At 37.2% G+C, this 19,801-nt stretch overlaps 1 protein-coding gene across 6 annotated transcripts in view; it reads left to right on the forward strand.

Moving 5' to 3' along the window:
• The window catches only part of LOC100221996 (TLE family member 1, transcriptional corepressor), a 164,362-nt gene that overhangs the window by 61,867 nt on the left and 82,694 nt on the right, over positions 1-19,801 (forward strand). For 3 of the 6 annotated variants that reach the window (XM_072922372.1, XM_002193072.7, XM_072922373.1), the window contains exons 15-20: positions 1,826-2,075; positions 3,750-3,997; positions 5,725-5,872; positions 6,259-6,409; positions 6,830-6,906; positions 7,070-17,667. In XM_072922372.1, coding sequence (XP_072778473.1) covers positions 1,826-2,075; positions 3,750-3,997; positions 5,725-5,872; positions 6,259-6,409; positions 6,830-6,906; positions 7,070-7,177 — 982 coding nt within the window. In that variant the 3' untranslated portion in view covers positions 7,178-17,667. Of the gene's footprint in view, positions 1-1,825; positions 2,076-3,749; positions 3,998-5,724; positions 5,873-6,258; positions 6,410-6,829; positions 6,907-7,069; positions 17,668-19,801 lie in introns of those variants that run through there. The other 3 variants (XR_012053039.1, XR_012053040.1, XR_012053041.1) reach the window with 1 other exon arrangement.

Here is a 19,801-nt window from a genome sequence, read left to right on the forward strand (position 1 = left end):
TAAGCCTTTATCATTACTGTAATTCTTCATACAGAAAGCCAGAAAGGGTCACATGGGACAAAATACACTTGACTGAACATAGCACTTCCGTTCTTACCTTACATTTCCCATTCCTGATATTTCTGTGCCGAAAAAGATGTCATCTTTTGTACTTGCTCCTTCTCTATTTCTGTGTACTGTCTGAATAAGCTTTCTGCTTATACAATCAATCATGAAACATGAATGAGTATAGGAATTACATACATATGCACTATTTCTCCTCTGTTTAAGAGCAGTTATGGTTAACCAGTTTTTACCTTTCATTTAAGAAAAAAAACATGATATTGCATGAATTGCCTGTTTTCAGTCTTAGTTTCTGTATGAAAGAGCTGTGGAGTTCTTTCATCTGTCCTCATGGATTTTCAAAGGAATGTCTTATGCCCAGGAGCAGAGCAGATTCAGTTGCTTTGTGATGTCTGTTCCAGAACATGGCATCTTCCTTGTTCCTTCATTTCAAACTGTGTGATATTTAGGAACATGTAATAAAATACCTTGAAAATGCTGGCTTATTATTCAGGACAGAAGATTTAATAGAAATACCTATTGTTGGATTCTTGGAAGATGGATGGGATACTAATAGTTGAACTATAGTGATTGAAGAGTTCTGAGAAAGAAAGTAGATTTGGAAAAGAAAGGGAAGTTCTGAACAAAAGAATATATTAGAAAAATAAATGTTCCAGTAGGGAGAGATGGCATCTTATTAGTGAAAGAAAAAAAAAAAAAGAATACTCATCTCTCACCATTTTTTATCCACTTTAGCCTCCTGAAAGATGCTGTTGATGTAACAACAGCATCAAAAGCATGAGCTGTAATGCACTTAAAACAGAAGTAACAGAAAAGGAGTTCACTAGTATAGCAAAACCCAGCCTTTTACGGTAGTATTTTCATTAGTAGTTAAAATAAGCAAAGAAAGAACTCCTCTGCACCTGAAACCTTTATTAGTTGGTATTTGTGCCCTTGTCCTTGAGCAGAGCTGACTTTTCAGTGACCATGAAAAAAAATAATTTCATGTACTTTCCCTGAGTAGTGTTTTTATTCAGTGCTAGAATGTCACTTCCTCAATCCTCAGTTTCCACAAACTGGAAATCATGCAATGAATACAAATAGACGGTATTTCTGAAGTGCCAGAAGTACCTGAAAAACTGAGCCTTTCTGGTTTTTCAATGTACATATTCAAGAAAACATAATTATGAGAAGTTGATATCAGCTTTCTGATGAAATCTGTGTGCAATCACTCTGTGTTTCTATTTTCTGTTTAAAGCACTACTTATGCACTGGAAAGAGGGGTATATGAGCACAAGCTGTGGTGATATTACAGATGAGGTGCAGGAATCAACCAAAACTTTGGCTTGTGGTACTGCGAGGCAACAGGTGTAAGCCTCATGGGAGGATGAGAATAGTGCCTGGTGGGGGACTGCTGCTGTGAGACTTGTGGTGATGACACTTTCAACTGCTAGCTAGAAACCAGGGGCTGAAAGGTCTTCTGATTATCTAAGTGGCTAAGGGATAGCAGCCATGACCTTGGTCGGTAGAGTTAAGGGTGGCATTTAACCTGCTTCCCCATTACACAAATACTTTGGCTGAGTCAAGCTGAAAATTTCTATTGTGAATCTTTGTCTCCATCTGAGGTTTCATCTGCCTGTATTACTTGGCACTGTAGCTCTGATTTTTGCGTGATGATTGGCAAAGCACTAAAATTAAAAATACTGTGTTTTTCTTGCATTGTAGTTCTGTAATGGATGATTTTTTAAATTGTTTTGTCTTCTTTCTTTCCCTTCCCCAAAAGAGCCTACTCCTTTCATGTTACTGCAGATGGTCAGATGCAGCCAGTTCCTTTCCCTCCTGATGCCCTCATCGGTCCAGGAATCCCTCGCCATGCCCGTCAGATCAACACCCTGAACCACGGGGAAGTTGTGTGTGCAGTTACCATCAGCAACCCCACGAGACACGTGTACACGGGTGGGAAGGGCTGTGTCAAGGTTTGGGACATCAGTCAGCCCGGTAACAAGAGCCCTGTCTCTCAGCTGGACTGCCTGGTAGGTGAACAGGAATTTATGCACAAGGGTAGCTTCTCCTTAGAATTTTTTTGAGTGTGTAGAGACTCAAAAAAAAATCCTTGTTTGGATTTTGTTCATATTAGAAGGAAATAGCAGGCAGATCCGTTTCCAGATGTTGGGGTTTTTTTTTTTTTTCAATACATAACTGTGTTACAGAGAATAGTCCTGGCTTGTTTAGTGATAATTATCACTAAAGGTCAAATAACAGATTTGATCAGATTTCTGAATAGAACTTGTATGTTATATTTTGAATAAAATGTAATATTTTTCCCTTTCTAGTTATACTGATGATTTTTATGCATTAATTTAAAAGGAATGTAGCTTGTCGTATGCAGGACTGCAGAGAACCTTTCTAGGTCTTTCACTCACATGAGGAGCAAAAACCTCATTTCTGTAAGATGATAGCAGCCATGTGACACATCACCAAAGGTCACTTAAAGTTTCACTATGAATTTTGTTCATGATCTGCTAGTTATACATATAGCCCAGTTATTTTCACATGTGCAGGGTACAGAAGGGACTGGGTGCAATAGTATAGGTAGCTGAAAAGTTAACTTCAAAAACATAATGGCTCAGTAAGAGATGCTTCTCACTAGAAGCAGCATTGTGCAGTGTTAACTGAGAAGACTTAATGTTGTCAAGTACAGCAATAGGTATTGTAAATGAAAATTCTAGCTTCAGTGTAGATCCAATTAAATGTGGTTTTTACCCTTTATCCTTTCTTTACTGCTACCATTTTGTAATAGATGAGTAGTAATACTGAAGTTGAATAGGTATTCTGTTCTGTGGCAGGTGTATCTGTCTGGATGCACAGCCTTCATGTTAGTTAGGGAGCAGTAATGACTGATTAAGTAAGCATTTTCACTGCCCTACTTACTGCTTCTTTCCTGCAAATTAAAAAAATATATACCCATATACCATATAGAAATGCTGTTAACTAATTCTTTCAGTGTTGTTTTCTGTCTTGAGTTACAGATCTTAATAATCAATTTTGTAAAAACACTGTTGCCAGTCAAGCAAGGCTGTAATAAGGAAAGGTGGAAATGTCTTCTGTCACTAACTCCCCCACAGTACCTCCAAATCAACAATAATACCACAAATGAGAGATCAATAGGTACAAAAATAATCATGCTGAACAACAAAGAACCAACATAAATACAGGACCAATACAGGAATCCTTAAACTTTCCACTTTAATACTGTGAATGCAAAATAGTATTTGAAAGAAAAATTCAAAAATCTGAAGTACATGAAACTAGAACGACATTTTCATATAGGGCTGTTAAATGCCACATGAAAGGTCATTTGCTTTAATATTTCTATTGTTGGTGACCTTCACTGATGGAGTGCATTTGCAGAAAAGCAAGCTTACTTTGGCTCTGTTTTTTGTGTAATGAGATAGAAAACTTGCCATTTGTCACGTTTGAAACAGAGTAGACTGTGGCAACAGGAGTCTGCAGTTTTAATTTCTGCAGCTGCAGTTTGTAATTAGTGATGAGAAGTAGGTGTTTCCAACCTTTTAGGATCTGCTGACTCCTCTTCAGTACTTTGGTAATGGAAAAAGTACCAAACTGCTTGAAACTTTGATGCAGTCAGAATTACATTAGTGGTCATTACTGGCAGGCATATAACTGAGGTGGTTTGTGTTGTACAGAACAGAGATAACTACATCCGGTCCTGTAAATTGCTGCCTGATGGATGCACCCTCATAGTTGGTGGGGAAGCCAGCACATTATCCATATGGGACCTGGCAGCTCCAACTCCTCGTATAAAAGCAGAGCTGACATCCTCAGCACCTGCCTGCTATGCTCTGGCTATCAGCCCTGACTCCAAGGTGTGCTTTTCCTGCTGCAGTGATGGGAACATTGCCGTGTGGGATCTGCACAATCAGACACTGGTCAGGTAAGTCGTTGTTTACAAAAAATTTTAATAGAAGTTACTCTTTGGACAGCTACAGTAATATTTCTCTCCCTGAAGAGGGTTTATAACAGCAAAGTAAATAGTGTCTCTTATTCAGAGGAGAGGTTTACACCCAAGTCAGGCAGAAACTAGTTTTAGTAGCTTCAGCCTAGTCTTGGAAGATACACTTTCAGGGTTTGTCCATAACCTTCTGTAATCAATGTAAAAGCTCCTGCAGGTCTCTATTATTGGGAATTGGTCTGCAGCTTTCTACAAGTGATGTTCTTGCTGGTCTGGTTTGTTACTGGTATGGACTAAACATGCCTTTTAGGGAATGCTTTGAGGTTTGTTCTTTTCCTTTGTCTTAAGTCTTGTTAAGTAAAAAAGTATTTGCAATTCTTATTTAGAGATGGGAAGTTGTAAAATTAATCTTACAAAAGTTGTTGAAAGGGTGGATCCCGTCAGTTCTTTAGGAAAGCAGACGTGCTAACTATAAGATAAATTTAGTTTAGGCTTACCAATGCAGTGATGGCTTACAATATTTTGAGAAGAGTGATTTTGGAAAGGCCATAATACCTTGATAGTTCTGAGCACAAAAACTGAAGAATATGCGTAGTCTGCTGTGTTTCAGTTAAACTTCCTGTATATACGTAATTAGCTGAAAATTACATGGAGAGAGTCATGTTAATGTGCATGCAAATTTTACTTTCTGTTGAACTTTAGGTCAGTAAATACAATTTTAGTTAGATAGTTTAGTTAGTTTTCACTTTGTCATGTGCATGCTTAGTCCCTTTAAAGGCACACTCTGCAACATCTATACACATCTGTGAATGTCCTGCTTTTTAAATGTTTGTGGTATGTGTTCCCACCACTTGTGCGCTGATCTTGCTTGTTGATAGCACATGGAATTTTGCGACCAGAGTTACTAAACAAAACATGCTGTGTGACCTTTCTGTGGCAGCTCTTGGTGATTCATACCCTTCCTTCCCAAGCTAGTTGTCTTTTCCCCACCCACCCTCCACCTTTTACGCGGAGGCATAGGACTTTGCTAAAGCTAATTGCTGATGAAAAATGCAGGAGCTTCAGAATGCTTTTGCCAAAGGATTGCAAAAAACTTGAGATGACCTTCTGCTTGCTGAAAGCTGAGAGTTGCTAATGAGAAGGTTATAAAACGAACTGCTCCATTTAGATTTTTCTAATCTCCTGCCACAGAGAATGCAACTTTGTGACTCAGCAATGCTTGTGTTCAATTATGTGGATCTCTATCTGGATCCCTTTCTATTAGTATATCTCCTTGTTATTTATCTTCTTGACTTGCAGCCAAAGAAAAATACAGAAGCTGTTTTCTGAAATTGGAGGTTTTATTCTCTGACCGCTTCAATTTTATCTGAGTTATCCTTAGTGGTTTTAACTGTAGTTACTGTGCTTTAATATTATCACAAGCGGGTTTGAGTTTTTGGGGGTTTTGTTGTTTTGTTTTCTTTCTTCAAAACCTGATAGGAAATATTTGACTTTATTCAGCTAGCCATGGTGTAGGTCATTTCTCCAGCACCTGGAAAATGTTTTTTTAATACTGGTATTTAATGCTCAGTGAGAGGGAGGGGCTGATGCTTGCTCATCATCAGACACAGAACAGATGACACATGTACAGAGTCCAAAACTAACACCACAACAGTGTTTACCTTGAGCTCTGGCAGGAAATCATTATTCAATCTGGTTTGTTTTATCAGGCAATTCCAGGGCCACACAGATGGAGCCAGCTGTATTGACATTTCTAATGATGGTACCAAGCTCTGGACAGGAGGTTTGGATAACACTGTCAGATCCTGGGACTTGAGGGAAGGGAGACAGCTACAACAGCATGATTTCACATCGCAGGTAACTGGATTTTCCTACAGCTTGTGGCAATATGTGGGGTGGGAAGGAAACCCTTAGGATCAAAGGTAAGACTGAGCCCAGTAGAACTGGCAGATTATTCCCTCTCTTTCTTTTTGGCTGCTCCCAACACAATATTTTGAAGCTCTTTGATGTGCTTAGATTACAGAAGAAAATTATAGCCTGACACCACTTTCCTATTTTTCTAATTTAATATGCAAAAACAGGGGTTATTTAGTTACTCAGATTTTGATCTGCAGTTTTGCTATTGAACTATGTGAATTTGCCCTTATCTCTCTTGCTCTCTCCCCATTTCCCAAACAATTTTAACTGCAGAAAAATATATATAGGAAAAAAATTAAAAGGTATAAATATGGTATAATTTGCAGATATTTTCCCTTGGTTATTGTCCTACTGGTGAATGGCTAGCTGTGGGAATGGAGAGCAGCAATGTCGAAGTGCTACATGTAAATAAGCCAGACAAGTATCAACTGCACCTTCATGAGAGCTGTGTACTGTCACTCAAGTTTGCTTACTGTGGTAAGTTGCCCTGAACATAGAACTGGAGGTCAGGGCTCTTAATTCATGTTTTACTCATTAGTTATTTCATAGTCATTAGTTATTACATCTCAGTTTCTTAAGTAATGCATAAATATCTCTGCTTTACGAATTCAAATGCACTTATCTACAAACAGCCGTCTGTTTGTCTAGAGGCTGCTGTGAGTATTGATTCATGTGTAAAAAGCTATTTCTGTTTGAAGTTTAGGGATTTCATAGTATGTAACACCCTGCAAATGTGCTGAGCATCCACACTGATTGTAAGCAAAAGTACTGTGTTGATTTGTAGTAAGAGCTTTTATAAGGATAATTAGGTAAAAATTTCATTGATGTGAATTGAAAACCCAAAATTTGTCAGATGTCTCTTTTATATTTCTGTAATCTTTCTGGTTTATATTCTAGGTAAATGGTTTGTGAGTACTGGGAAAGATAACCTTCTTAATGCATGGAGAACTCCTTATGGGGCCAGTATCTTCCAGGTGAGGATGATGTTGCTTTTAATGAAAAAAAAAATAAAACATGCAAAGTTCCAGGAGTGGATTCAGATATCTTCACATATCTCATCTACCTAAAATGAGATGATGAAATGAGGGTAAACAAACTTCTTTTTAATGATGTAATATATTTCTATTTTTCTTCTAGTCCAAAGAATCTTCATCAGTGCTTAGCTGTGACATCTCTGTGGATGATAAGTACATAGTCACTGGCTCTGGAGACAAAAAAGCTACAGTCTATGAAGTTATCTACTGAAAAATATGATGGGGATATTCTTTTAGAGGTTGAACTGGGCCAAAATTGTTTGTAGAAGTAGAAAGGTTTTGAAGTTTTGAAAGGAACAAAAGTGTTGAGGTTCCAGACATTGCCATGAAACTACTCCAATTTTTCAAAATAGAAGGCAACATCCACCAACTAAGTGTTGGCTGCGTGGACCAGACGGAACACAGAGGCAAGATGGACAAATGTAGCCTAGGTTTTTGACATAATTTTTAAAAGCCAAGTCTACTGAAGAATGTTGGAGCCTTTTATTTTTTTTCTTTTTGTGACCTCATGCAAATTTTTCTCATTGCCTGAATATGGGGGATAAATACCTTTCTGTTCTTGCAGTTCAAGTTGCATTCTGTCCTGGGTAGAGCAGCAGTGTCTCAGATGAACTTGTTTCCTGGTTTTGCATCTTGTGATATGTTTTTGTATTTTTGTTGAAGGTCAAACATTTGTATAAATTGTAAATATATTTAGTTTACTACAGTAAAGGCTTTAGTACCAACAACCAGTCTTCCCCCTTGCCCCCTCCCTGCTTGCCCTGCTTATTTAAAATTAAAAACCTTTTGGGGATATAAGTACCTTTTTAGAAGCAAAAGCAAACACTATGTATAGTTTGAAAATGGTGTCTTATTCTTTATAACTATTCTTAGATTCCTTTATCATACTTCAGAGTAGTTGATTTGACATACTAGGGTATCAAGTCCAGTAGATATTGTCTTGTTCTACGGAAAACTTAAAGGCAGTTTTGTACTAATTATAGTGTAAATATAAAAATTGAACATTTCATGAAGCTGTGCAGTTTAAGTTTATTCTGATGTCCCATGTATATGTTATTTGGCAGATACAGTAATATGTGCCTCATCATAACTCATTTGGTCATTTCTCTAGAAGAGGAGGTGACTTCCCTGTCCTTTTTTCCCCCCAGCTGAACAGAATTCATGTGAGACTACATTTCAACTAAGTACATCAGAGCCTTTATTTGTTATATGAGGATGTCTGTGATTAGATAAGTTTCATCCTTCATGTTTTACAGAGAAATGGTAGTTAATGACCATTTCCTTTTTAAAGTCTTGTCTATACTTAGATACTCAGGTAAATTTAACTAAATTACCAAAAGTGTGAGTTTACAGGGGATTGCTTAAAGATGTTAAATGACTTGCAGTGTTGCAAGTGAAGTGAATTCACCTAAACTAAGTTAAACTTGCTTCTTAATTTCTTGTGAGAATATTGACAAAGGAATATTTTGATTTTTAACTAATCCACTCTGCAAATTGATAAGAATTAATTTTCCTGAGTGTCCCATGTTATGCAGGCCTGTAGACTATGTATTCATGCTGAGCAATCTTTGAGTCCTTTCCATTGTTGCATCACTGTGTGACATCTGTGAAGAGCCATGATAAGCAGCCAGTTACCAAAGCTATGCATCTTCAAGTATTCTTGGTGTACTCAAGAGCAAAGTATGAGGAGAGAATGTGTTCACTTTATTTAATTTTTATTTTTTCAGTCTAATGTGTTCTACCACTGTGTGCTAGACAACAAACTTTGCTGTTGCACTGGTGAGAGCCATACATTTCCTACATTCTGTAATTTGGTTATAATTTCTGTTGCTAATGGAGAGTACAGATGAACAGAAGGATATCTTTGAACAATTTAGATTACACAAACTGAAAGAAGACGGGCTGCTTTATAATTTTGCTAGCATTTGATGATGGCCTATGTCCCTGCTCTTTCAAAGACATGTAGCTAGGAAGAAACAAGCTTGACTGGCAGATGCGTTGATTGGATAAGGAATTTTTCATCTGGGGGCAAATTTTACCTAAGTTTCTAGTCTGAAGAGACACATGTTTTCTTTTCAATTTACATGACCATTCTACTGAAGTCAAATTATATCATCTAGAACTGTAATAACCTTAATGTATTAACATTCCATTCAGAATACTTACCCATTCAGGATAATATGGTCTCCTAGACATTTAAAATTAACATTGTATCCATACATCTCATTGTTGATTGCTTAGTTGTTAATTTGTAACTGTATGAAAATGACAGTCTAGTTTAGATGCTGGTCATGTTGCTTTCAGACATAATGGGGCAAAAAGCAGAATCATCAGGCTTTCCAAAGAATTAACTATATTTGCTACACTGAAATAATGGAAAGTGCTATGCCATTTTTAAAAGGGAAAGTTTTAAAACAAGAGTACTTACAAGATTACTTGCGTTTTACACTTTTCATATTGAAATTTCTCTGAACATCTGGCTCTGGCAGTGATCATTTACTTTAGCAGCACTGACAAATCTGCTTTAGGACCTTTTGGATTTTTGCCAAACTGCTGTCACCTTGGCTTTTACTTTATAGGTATCCTTTTGCTGTTCTCTGAAGTCCATATCAGAGGAACCAAGATTGCAAGTAATCTTACACATCTATATCAGTTTAAAAAACCCCACCAGTGTAATTGGTCTGCTATATGTCGTGACATAGGGCTTGCTAGTAAGATCACACTTGTCAATCAGGAGCTTCAAAATCATAGTTTCAGGAAAATCGTAAAACACCTTGTTTTCTTGGCATCTAGAATGTACAGTATGTCAGAGCAGTTATGGAATCAGAAATTTATGTGAATGAATTTAATTATATTTGTACCATGTATTTCTTGATTTTAATTCTGAAATCAATTCGTTTTTTTCCCCCATCATATTTTTAAGCCTTGTTTCTGAAAATTAGTGGATACATCTGAAAGCTTCTGGATGCATCATTCATACTCGTGGTTGAGTAGTTCTCTCCATTTGTTGTTTTAGATTTCACTTAATGTTTATAAAATTGTGAGTCTTTTCATTTGTCAGACAGTAAACCATATTCTACTTGCAGATGTATTTTTTAATTAAAAGATAGATTTGCTGAACTCCTAGCATATCTGTCTACACAATTACCTAAAAGATGTAAAACTGATGAAGCTTAAAACTTCTGTAAGTTCTTGTAGCCCTGTGTAAAATAGTGGGTGGAAATAATTGCTTATTGAATGAAGAAACAGACTAACCAAGATCATCACTAACAGAAAAGGCACTGGGAAAAACCATATGGGAAAGAGAGGTGCACCAGTAACTATTGTATAGGTAATTTTTTTTTTTTTTTTTTTTTTTTTTTGTGGGGGATGAACTTAAATACAATCTTAAAAGATTCCTGAGATTAGCCCCTTTTTGGGATAGTCTTTGTGTGCTGGGTGGCCTTCAGGATTCAGAGATGTCTGAATGCCACTCTGGCAAATGCTAGTTCTGGATAGAAGCAGGGAGTCCTTACAAAAGACATTTGGATGTCAGTAAAAAAAATAAGTGTTGAAGAGGGGATTTGTGTTAATACCGATTCAACTGAACAAAATCCTTTGTCAGCTTTAATATGTATATTTTGTATATGTGCACTTGTTATAACCCTTCATAAATCGATTGTGCAGAAAGTCATGATATCATTCCACAAAATGCATTTGTCAGTGTGTCAGACTTTCTTTTTAATTATAATTCCAAGGAATGATAATTCCCTATGTTAGCCCGCAAGCCACTGGTATCTGAAAGAGAATTTTCATCTACATTAGTTCTTTGTAACTCTTTTGGCATTTCAAAGGCTTTTGTTCCTTTAAACGAAGGAGAGAGCACTAAATGAACAGCATTTTTACAGACTGTTATAACAAGTGTTATTTTTTAATATAAACACCAATGTAGCATCTGTCATCTAGTCTCATACATACTTCTATGTATGAATGATTGACCGTAATTTTTGCGTCATATTTTTGCATTGGTGATACAAGTAGAATTTCAGAAGCTTCTAAATTACTCAAGTAGTGTTAACTCAGATTGACAAACTGATTTTTGGTTTTGATGTTTAATTCCTGGTAGGGTTTTTTGTTTGTTTGTAGTTCTGTGGAATGACTGGCCCACTTAGGAGCCCATGGGATTATGTAGTCTAGTTAGAATAGTCTTTTATATTTTTTATTATATTGGTGCAATTTTGAGTTGATGGGGAAATTCCACCATTCTGTTAATTAAGAAAGGTGGATTTTGAAGTTTTTGGGCTAAGGAGGAGTACAGACTTGTGATCTCACACTACTGATAAAGTGTTTATCCCTTAGATCACTTCACTAGATAATCTGGACTGACTCCAACTCTGCTGTCTCTTTGAAGAGACAGCAGAGTTTGGTTTTTTCCCCTACCAAAAGCACACAGAAAGAATTTGAGAATGTAGGTCTATGTAAGACTTCAGCCAATTCATTCTGTCCTGCCAGACAGACATGCTTCATTACATGATGGGGTGGGGAAGGTGAAGGAACTGAGAGTTGAACTTGTCAAACACCAGCATGCAGGAGAGTTCATGGCAGGAAATTCATGGACAGAATCACTTCAGTTAGAAAAGCTCCCCAAGATCATCTAGTCCAACCTTTGACTGAACATTATGTGTAAACTAAACCAGAGCATTATGTGCTGCTTCCAGTCATTTCTTGAACACCTGTGGGATGGGTGACTCTACCACCTCCCTGGGCAGATTGCTGCAATGCTTGACAACTTTATCCATGCAAAAATTCTTCCTGATGTCCAACCTGAACCTCCCGTGGCTCAGCTTGAAGCTGTGTCCTGTTGTCCTGTGGCTGAGAGGAGGGGCCAAGTGACACCCAATTTGCTACAACCTCATTTCAGGGAGTTGTAGAGTGATGAAGTCTCCCCTGAGCCTTTTCTCCCATCTAAACAATCCCAGCTGCCTCACTCCTTAAAAGACTTGTGTCCCAGACTCCTCACCAGCTTCTCTGCCCTTCTCTGAACACACCTCAGTGTCCTTGTCGTGAGTGGCCTAAAGCAGAGCACAGGATTTGAAGTGCAGCCTTTCCAGTGAAAGGGACAGGGAAAATCCTGGCCCTAGTCCTGCCACACTATTGCTGACACAAACCAGGACACCATTAGCCACCTTAGACACCTAGTCACACTGCCGGACAAGGGAAAATGAGAACATAGAAATACATAGATTTTAGGTGTAATCTAACATGCAATTGCACAATTCACCTAAAATGAGATTTCAGTCAATTCACTGACTTCTGTTTCTCTATAAAGTTGTTCAAATGTTTCTGCATAGTTCTTCAAGGACATTTGAGTTGTGTGTTTGAACTGGAAGTGGACATTTCTTTGATATCCATAAACATCTAGTCATCTCATCCTAAGAGGAAAGAGACTTAACTCACAGCCAGTTCTCAACATTTACCATTACCTTTTATTTCTGTCACTCAAGATCTGCTTCCAAGCACTTGATAATCCCATTTTCAGCAACATGCTCCCAAATGTCCCACTGCAGCTTAAGTGCTTAGTGCCATGTGGTAGATTTTGCTAGGGAAACCAGATATGTAAGAACTGGGTGCATAAAAAATCTGCCCTATGGGTCTATCTTACTGACATTTCTGAGAAATTTACCCAGCATTTCTGCTCAGCTATATAGGAGAGCTCAAACATTCACCGAAACATTTTCTAAATCAGCAAAAAGTGAGTTTTGAACATATTTTAAGCATATGGGGTAGGTTTGAGCGTTTTTTTGTTTGGTTTGGTTTATGGTTTTTCACAATTTCAAAATTTTCAATTTTCTGTTGATTTATTTCTTTTTTATTCTGACATTACTTTAAAAAGTATGAATTGAATACAACAAGAAAAATGAAGGAAAATCAGAAGAACGAATAATAGTCTTCAGAGGGCAGAATGTTGTTGAAGATGCAAAGAACCTACTGCTTCTATGTACATTAATTCTTGAGAGAGCTGGATTTCTATTTCCTTGAGGCTAAAAATGCTGCTCAGAAATCTGAATACCAAAAAATGTCTGTTGTGGGGACAAATGTTAGTTATCATTTTCAAACCTGAGCAGGGTTTTTTGTGGGGTTTGGGTTGTTTGGGTTTTTGGGTTTTTCCTCCCATATCTCTTCGGTCTGGGTCTCACACTTCACTCTGAGAAGCTGAACAGCAGTCCGTATTCTTTCTGGCTCTATGCTCCACTATGCATTAGTAATAATTTAGTTGCCTGTTAATGATACATTAAAATCTGATTGAATATTTTAGTGGATAGCTGCACAATGATATTGGGCAGTGTCCGCTGTAATGATTTCCATTACTACAGCAAGAACTGAGATACAAGATAGCTGCATTATTCTATGCTCATACTTCTACTGTTTATGGAATTCCCTGTTTGGCTTAGTTGACTCTTCCTGGAAAAAATTCTGTGGTGGCTTCTGAGGTAAAACATAAAATGATGAGATTTTTTCCTGTCCTATAATTTCACATGTGATTTTGCCCATATTTTGTAAGGTTATGTTGATTCATAGAAGAGATGCTGCGAGGAACTCAACAATTCGATTGTGTACACCTTGGCAAGGATTGCCTTTGCTATGTTCACAGCACAAAGGTATCTCTCAAACCCTGTTTCAAAACCCTGTTTTCTGCCAGGTATGAGTATGAGGTGAAGATAACACATAGTCTGGAGACTAAGTAATCAAACTTACTGTTATCATTATCCCTTTTGTATACTCTGTCATTAACATAGAAAATGGAGATGATAGCCTGTAACTGCAAACAATAAATGCTGTTTTTCCTTTGAGCACTGATTTTAATGGCAATTTAAAGAAGTTAACAAGCAGAATGAAGGGGTCATAAATGAAAGTTAACCCACAGCAGCTGGAAACTGAGAAATCCTTGTTACTTTCCTGGTAGTGAGCCTAATTTGTTTAAAATAAAATCCATCTGCTCATTTCACAGTCTTTGTCACACTTCCTTCAGCGATCCACAGTGGATTACCCCCTTACTTAAAAACCTGTCAGCAATTATGATAAGTTAATAACTTCTATTTTGTGGTTTGCTGTAGCATAAAGTTTTGCAGACCAACGAAGATGCCCTTTATTCTTAAAGAATAGTCAGCTATCTGAGTTTTTTTGCAGTTGGATAAGATTTTTTAAAAATAGAATTCAAATAAATATACAGTCTGATGGCTTTACAAATTCAAAGTGTTTTCTAATTGTTGATGAATCAGCCAAACACTGCTGTTAAGTATGTAAATGTTCTTAATGTCAGTCTGGTTTTTGCTTAGCATGCCATGCATGCAACAAAACTTTGCAGTGATTCAGCTTTTGTGGCCACATTAAATTTACTTACTGGAATAAGTTTCCTTTTTCATACAGAAATCAGTTTACTACCATGCTCCTTTGTGTTTTCTCCTGGACATACATTAGATCTCTAGAGATATTTTAATAAGTTTTATATACATATTGCTTCTAATTTTTCTGTCTTTCTGATTGCTAATTATGTGAGATGTGTATTTCTGACAGCGGTTGAGTGAATATTCACAAATATATTATATAATTGAATTTTTGAATGTGTACTTCAAGAAGTTTATAGACTTATATAGCTAAATCACTGATTTTCATTTGTCAAATTCAAGATTTTCAAGTCCTGATACTCTTGTATTTTTACCAGTGAATATGTTAAAAGAAATACTTCTGGATTTTGAATGCTTCTCATAGCTTTTTTTATTTGTTTATGTAGATACTTTTCTTTGTTGGGTACAAGTTATTGACTTGGTATTCTATTTATAATTCTTCCTGGTTCTTCAGTATTTTATCTAGCTGTAACTTATTAAAAAACACAACTATGAAATGGGGATATTAATGAGAAGTGGTTTAAATGTGAGAGTTTCAAAATGCATGTTAGAATATTTCAACACTTTGTTCAATGTAATTTTACATTTTTTCATTACTTAAGTAATTAAAAAAAATCCTTAGGGTTGAATTATAGTAAAATTTTATACATCTCAGTACTAATTTTGTCTCCCAGTGGACAGCAATAATTTAGATGGGATTGTTTTTACTCAACCTAATTTATTCTTGGGCAGAGGGGAAGGGGAAAAATAATAACCTTGGAAATTTTGCTAATTACGGTAATTTCATTACTATTGTTATTTGTTTTTGATAACCTCCATGCCTTCAGAAATTTCTTCTTCTATATTTTGAAGTAAACATACAGATGTACAGGGTTCTGGAATAGAATGTGTTTACAAGTATTTATCCCCTGGGTTAGCTATAACAGAAAGGGGAAGTGACAGATACCACTTGCAATAGTTGCTAGTGCAATGTGCCTTTGAATCATTTGCTTTAGTTGTTAATTTTTTTTTGTAATCTTAGGTGAGGTAAGCAGCTTTAAATCAGTTTCATTTCTATTGAAGTGGATATGATAATAATACTTTCTTAGAGCTTTACTAGTCTTACTAATTTTAAATCTGCAAGGTAAATGGTTGCATGGATGATTTTTAACTGATTTGACCATTCAGGTTTACTTCTTAGGTTTCAAAACCTGCTAGAATAGAGGGAGAAATTACCAGTTATATTTGGGGTTTTTTTATTGATTTCATTTTGTACTATATATCAATGTGACTTTCTTACCACAGTAAGTGTGCTCAGTTTTAATGTTCCCATAGTTTGTTCCATCTGTTTCATTTGAATTTAGCTTTAAAATTAATCCCTTTCCATAGGTGTCTGCTTTGAATCTTAACAAGTATGAAAATAATCAAAATATTGCTGTTTGATAGAGACACTGTATATTTCTGTTTCTGATGTGGATATCATTTAGCAGGGCTTGTCTAGTTAAAAGGCATTTAAAATAGAAATCACACATGATCTATGTCTAACTGTCATTTGTAGAAAATGTGCAACAAAGTGATATGTGGTGGTAACAATTCAGAAGGAAAAGAATATGAAATTCAGATAGCAGCTTGAACGATTTACTGTTAGCATGGGGCCCAATAACACTACAAAGCTATAAACTCTGTCTTTCTAGATTGCCCAGTTAGGTGGCAGAGATGCAATTTGTCTTTTCTGAAGCCTCCTGCTGCTAGCTAGCTCCATCTCCTGTCACAGCCTATTAGCTCCCCAAGAAAATTGGTGGGAAATTGCCTGCAGATTGTAGGAAATTGCATCTCCAGACCCGGGAAAAAATGTAGGATAGCACAACACTGATCCTCCCAGAGCAGCTATTAATACAGCAAAAGCTGACCTTTGGCATGGCGTGAAACGACTTTGCTGAATAAAGACTGTATTATGTGTGGTTGAAGGAGGGAAGGAATTATTATCCTAGCTATGCTTGTAGTCAGCCTGTTCCAGGAAGCTTAAGCATGAGCAGCAGGTTTTGCCCCCGAGCTTATTCTCATTGGAAGATGGGAGAGGACTTTTTGGAGTGTTATACAAAAGTTTCATTGTACAGATGGGTCAAAAAATCCATTATGTATTTAAATTATGTTAGTATATATGAACTTCAAAGGTTGAGTGACAAAGCTGAAAGGTAATTTATGAAGCTAATTGCAAAAAAATTAGGTACCTCTGCTCAGTCAAGTCTTGATCAGACTAGGAACAACTTTTTGGCTATTTAATTGTATTTGTATATACGTATTATACTTTTGAATTTGGAGCAGTTACAATGAAAAGGAACTGATTTGTTCTTTAACTGTGAACTGTAAAACGTCATGGGATACACACTACTTATCACAGATTTTAGCATTAAACTCCTTGCTGCTAGGAAGCTCACTTCTGCCATGTTTAAACCAATTCCCATGTGTTCTCTGTGGTGTGATGTACAATGAGTTTCATCCTCTGTCATTTCTACTACAGCTACCTTTCTAATTTTGTACTTGACCTCAGTTTTATAGGGCCTTTCAATAAAAGACTTAACTTTTCTGTGAATTCTGACAGAGGGGGTATATAGAGTTAGGTTTTTTTCAACATAAAAATAAATGCCAGTATTTTCTATGAGCTTGCAATTGTACTTAGTTGATTCAAAGCCTCCCGAGAAAGATGTGGTTGTGAATCAGAATGGTGTATTGATCAGAAGCGAATATGTGGAGGGCAGCAGCAGCAGGAAAAAACTAATTTTGCAATCCAGGAGCATTGCTGTTTTCAAACTCAGACGAGATCTCTTAGTAACTGGCAGCTGCCCAGTGATCTAAGTGAAACCAATAGGTTCATTTCCTGTTGTATTAGTGTCCACTGTTGTAAATGAGCTAGCAGGGCTTATGAACACTCACACTGCTGATTAGAGAAAATTAGTGGCCTGCCTTATGGAGCCGGGGCAGAGGCAGTAGGGCAAAAAAGGTATTGCACATAGTTCAAAGCATGACTGAAGGGGATCAGGGGAACTTCATATTGTGGGGCTCTCTGGACTGCTGTTTTGAATTCTTATGATCATGAATGCACACATATGTCAGTCTGAAATGCTAATTTGTTGAGGTGTTAATTTTCTAAATTAGTTATAGCACCTTTTATGGAAGTTATGCAGTTTAGTACTGTGTGTCTTTTCTTGTAAAACACAAATACAGGAATAGAAGAGCTGTGGTGCTTGAGCCTTTATTCTGTACAATAGCGGTTCATCTTCCAAGGTATTACATATTAATTGCATTCTCAAAATAAACCTTGCCATTCAATAACAAACTGAGTTTTTTGTACAGTTCAATACATATATTAGATGAACATTTAGAGGACACAGAAAATCTTCCCTGTCTAATCACTGAATTTGCCTTCTCTTGTAACAACAGACAAACTAAATTGAGTGATACAGTATTCAGAATTTCATTTCTTCTGGCTGATGGCACTATGTGCACTGTTACCTGCATGCGTACTCTGAGGCCAAGCCTCTTACTCTACACAGAGCAAGGAGGTAACTAATCATTTTGTATGAAAGGCAGAAGCTTTCTTTCCATAATTCAAAGCCGCAAGCTCTTGCTTTCCCATGGAAAGAACCAAAATTCAGACTGTGCTGTGAGGAATTTGGAGTACACCAAAAGCTGCTCTGGATAGTTGGTTAGTTTAAAAGAGGACTGGTAGGGGGAAAAAAACAGCTCCTGACAAATCAGTTCTTGGCCAACACTTAATGACTGGAAAAGATGTGCAATAAATAGCACCCTTTATCCTGTAACAGCTGATGAGCTCCAGCAAAAGACAGCACACTAAACTGTGCTTGCTTTCTTTTCCTGTAGTTAGTTCAAAGACAGTTTGTTGTCAGTCTAAGTTCTGGTCAGTCCTAGTTTGGTCAGAACGTGTTTCTCATAATGCATTATTACAGCCAAGAACACATCAGAAAAACAAAATCCAAGTTCTTTAATCAGTCTGATTTTATTTTTTAATTGTACCTTTCTGGGTAATGCCTCTCCCTTGCCACACTAGGAAAATGCAGCTTTTTCTTAACCATTGTTCTTAACAATTTCTGTTCAAATTTCCAATATCCCAGGTGCAGAACCATGAAATTGTCCTAATTTACTGCAGCTGGTGAACATTTATTTCTTAGCTAGTGTCATTTTTTCTAGCCCCAGGAAAATTTTTTACCTATTTTTTTCAACAATTCATTGTACCTGGCATCATATGGATGGTTATTGAAACAATTCACGACTTTTTTCAAGTTCTTCATCAATGGTATTTACTGGGGGTTTAATTTTTATAAAAGATTGTATCTGAGTATTCCTGAATTCTGATAATATCCTTTCTCCTGCACCATACCTTTCTGAAACTCTAGGTGAGAGTAAACCAAAGAAGAATTTTCTCTGAAGAAATAATTTTCTCTGAAGAATCTGACACTGTGAAAAAAACCCCAAAGTTTCTTGGTCCATTTAGCAAAAAAGCTTTTATTTCTGTGAACTCTCCCAACATTTTTGTTTTATATTCTATCAAAGATTCAATTTTCTGCTGTAAAAAGGCACTAAAAAAGCATATTGCATAACTACAGCCCTTCTAAAGGCTTTTCATGCAGGGATGGTGTTGGAGTAGGTTGAAATAGGGTGGAGGGAATGAAGATGAAGAGCAAAGCCTCCTTTTTGAACCAACTGAACCATTAGTTGGGAGAGACCAGTGGCCTCCAAGATAGGGCTAGCAAAGATTTGAGGAGCAGAGGTGCCACATTCTGGCGGACCCCTTGTAAAGTTGGTCATGGAGAAATGTAGGCAACAGCATGCACACAGGGTGGTAGCTGTAGTTTGGGTTCCATTTTACCCAGACAGCCCCAATGCTGCTAGAGATAGGACTGGGGCTGGAATGCTGGGCAAGAAGCTGAGGGATGGGAGGTGCAGGAAAGGGACTAATGTTTGAGGACTGCTAGAAGGGTTGCTGGGAGAAATTCAAATGAGAGTGTCAGCAGTGGGGAAATTGGGATCAAAAGACTGTGCATAAATCTCATGTGGATGAGGATAAGCCCCAAAATTTCTAAATAAATAATTTACAACCTCATCATCAAGTATTTTTGGGGGTCTGGGCTTGTCCAAGACAATCCAGGAACAAGTGAAGAAAAAAAACAGGAGTGAAGGGGTTTGTGGGGTGACACCACATCTTCAGTTGGTCTTGGCCGCTTCCTCTTGGGGGGTGTCCACTAATTTAGTAGTGAACTTCTCATCTCCCTCACCTCTGTGCAGCGAGCTGCTGTGCAGTGGATTTGAAGCACCTGAGGGGAAGGAATTGCATACTCTGGCTCTGCTGCCTTTCTTCAGCCAGGGCAAAGGATTGTATCTGGGGCTTGTGTATTGGAAAAGAAGGTAACTGTGGATTGGATTGGAAAAGAACATTGTTTTTCTGCCAGCAG

This window comes from Taeniopygia guttata, chromosome Z (assembly GCF_048771995.1).
Source record: "Taeniopygia guttata chromosome Z, bTaeGut7.mat, whole genome shotgun sequence".
In the NCBI taxonomy this organism is placed as follows: Eukaryota; Metazoa; Chordata; class Aves; order Passeriformes; family Estrildidae; genus Taeniopygia; species Taeniopygia guttata.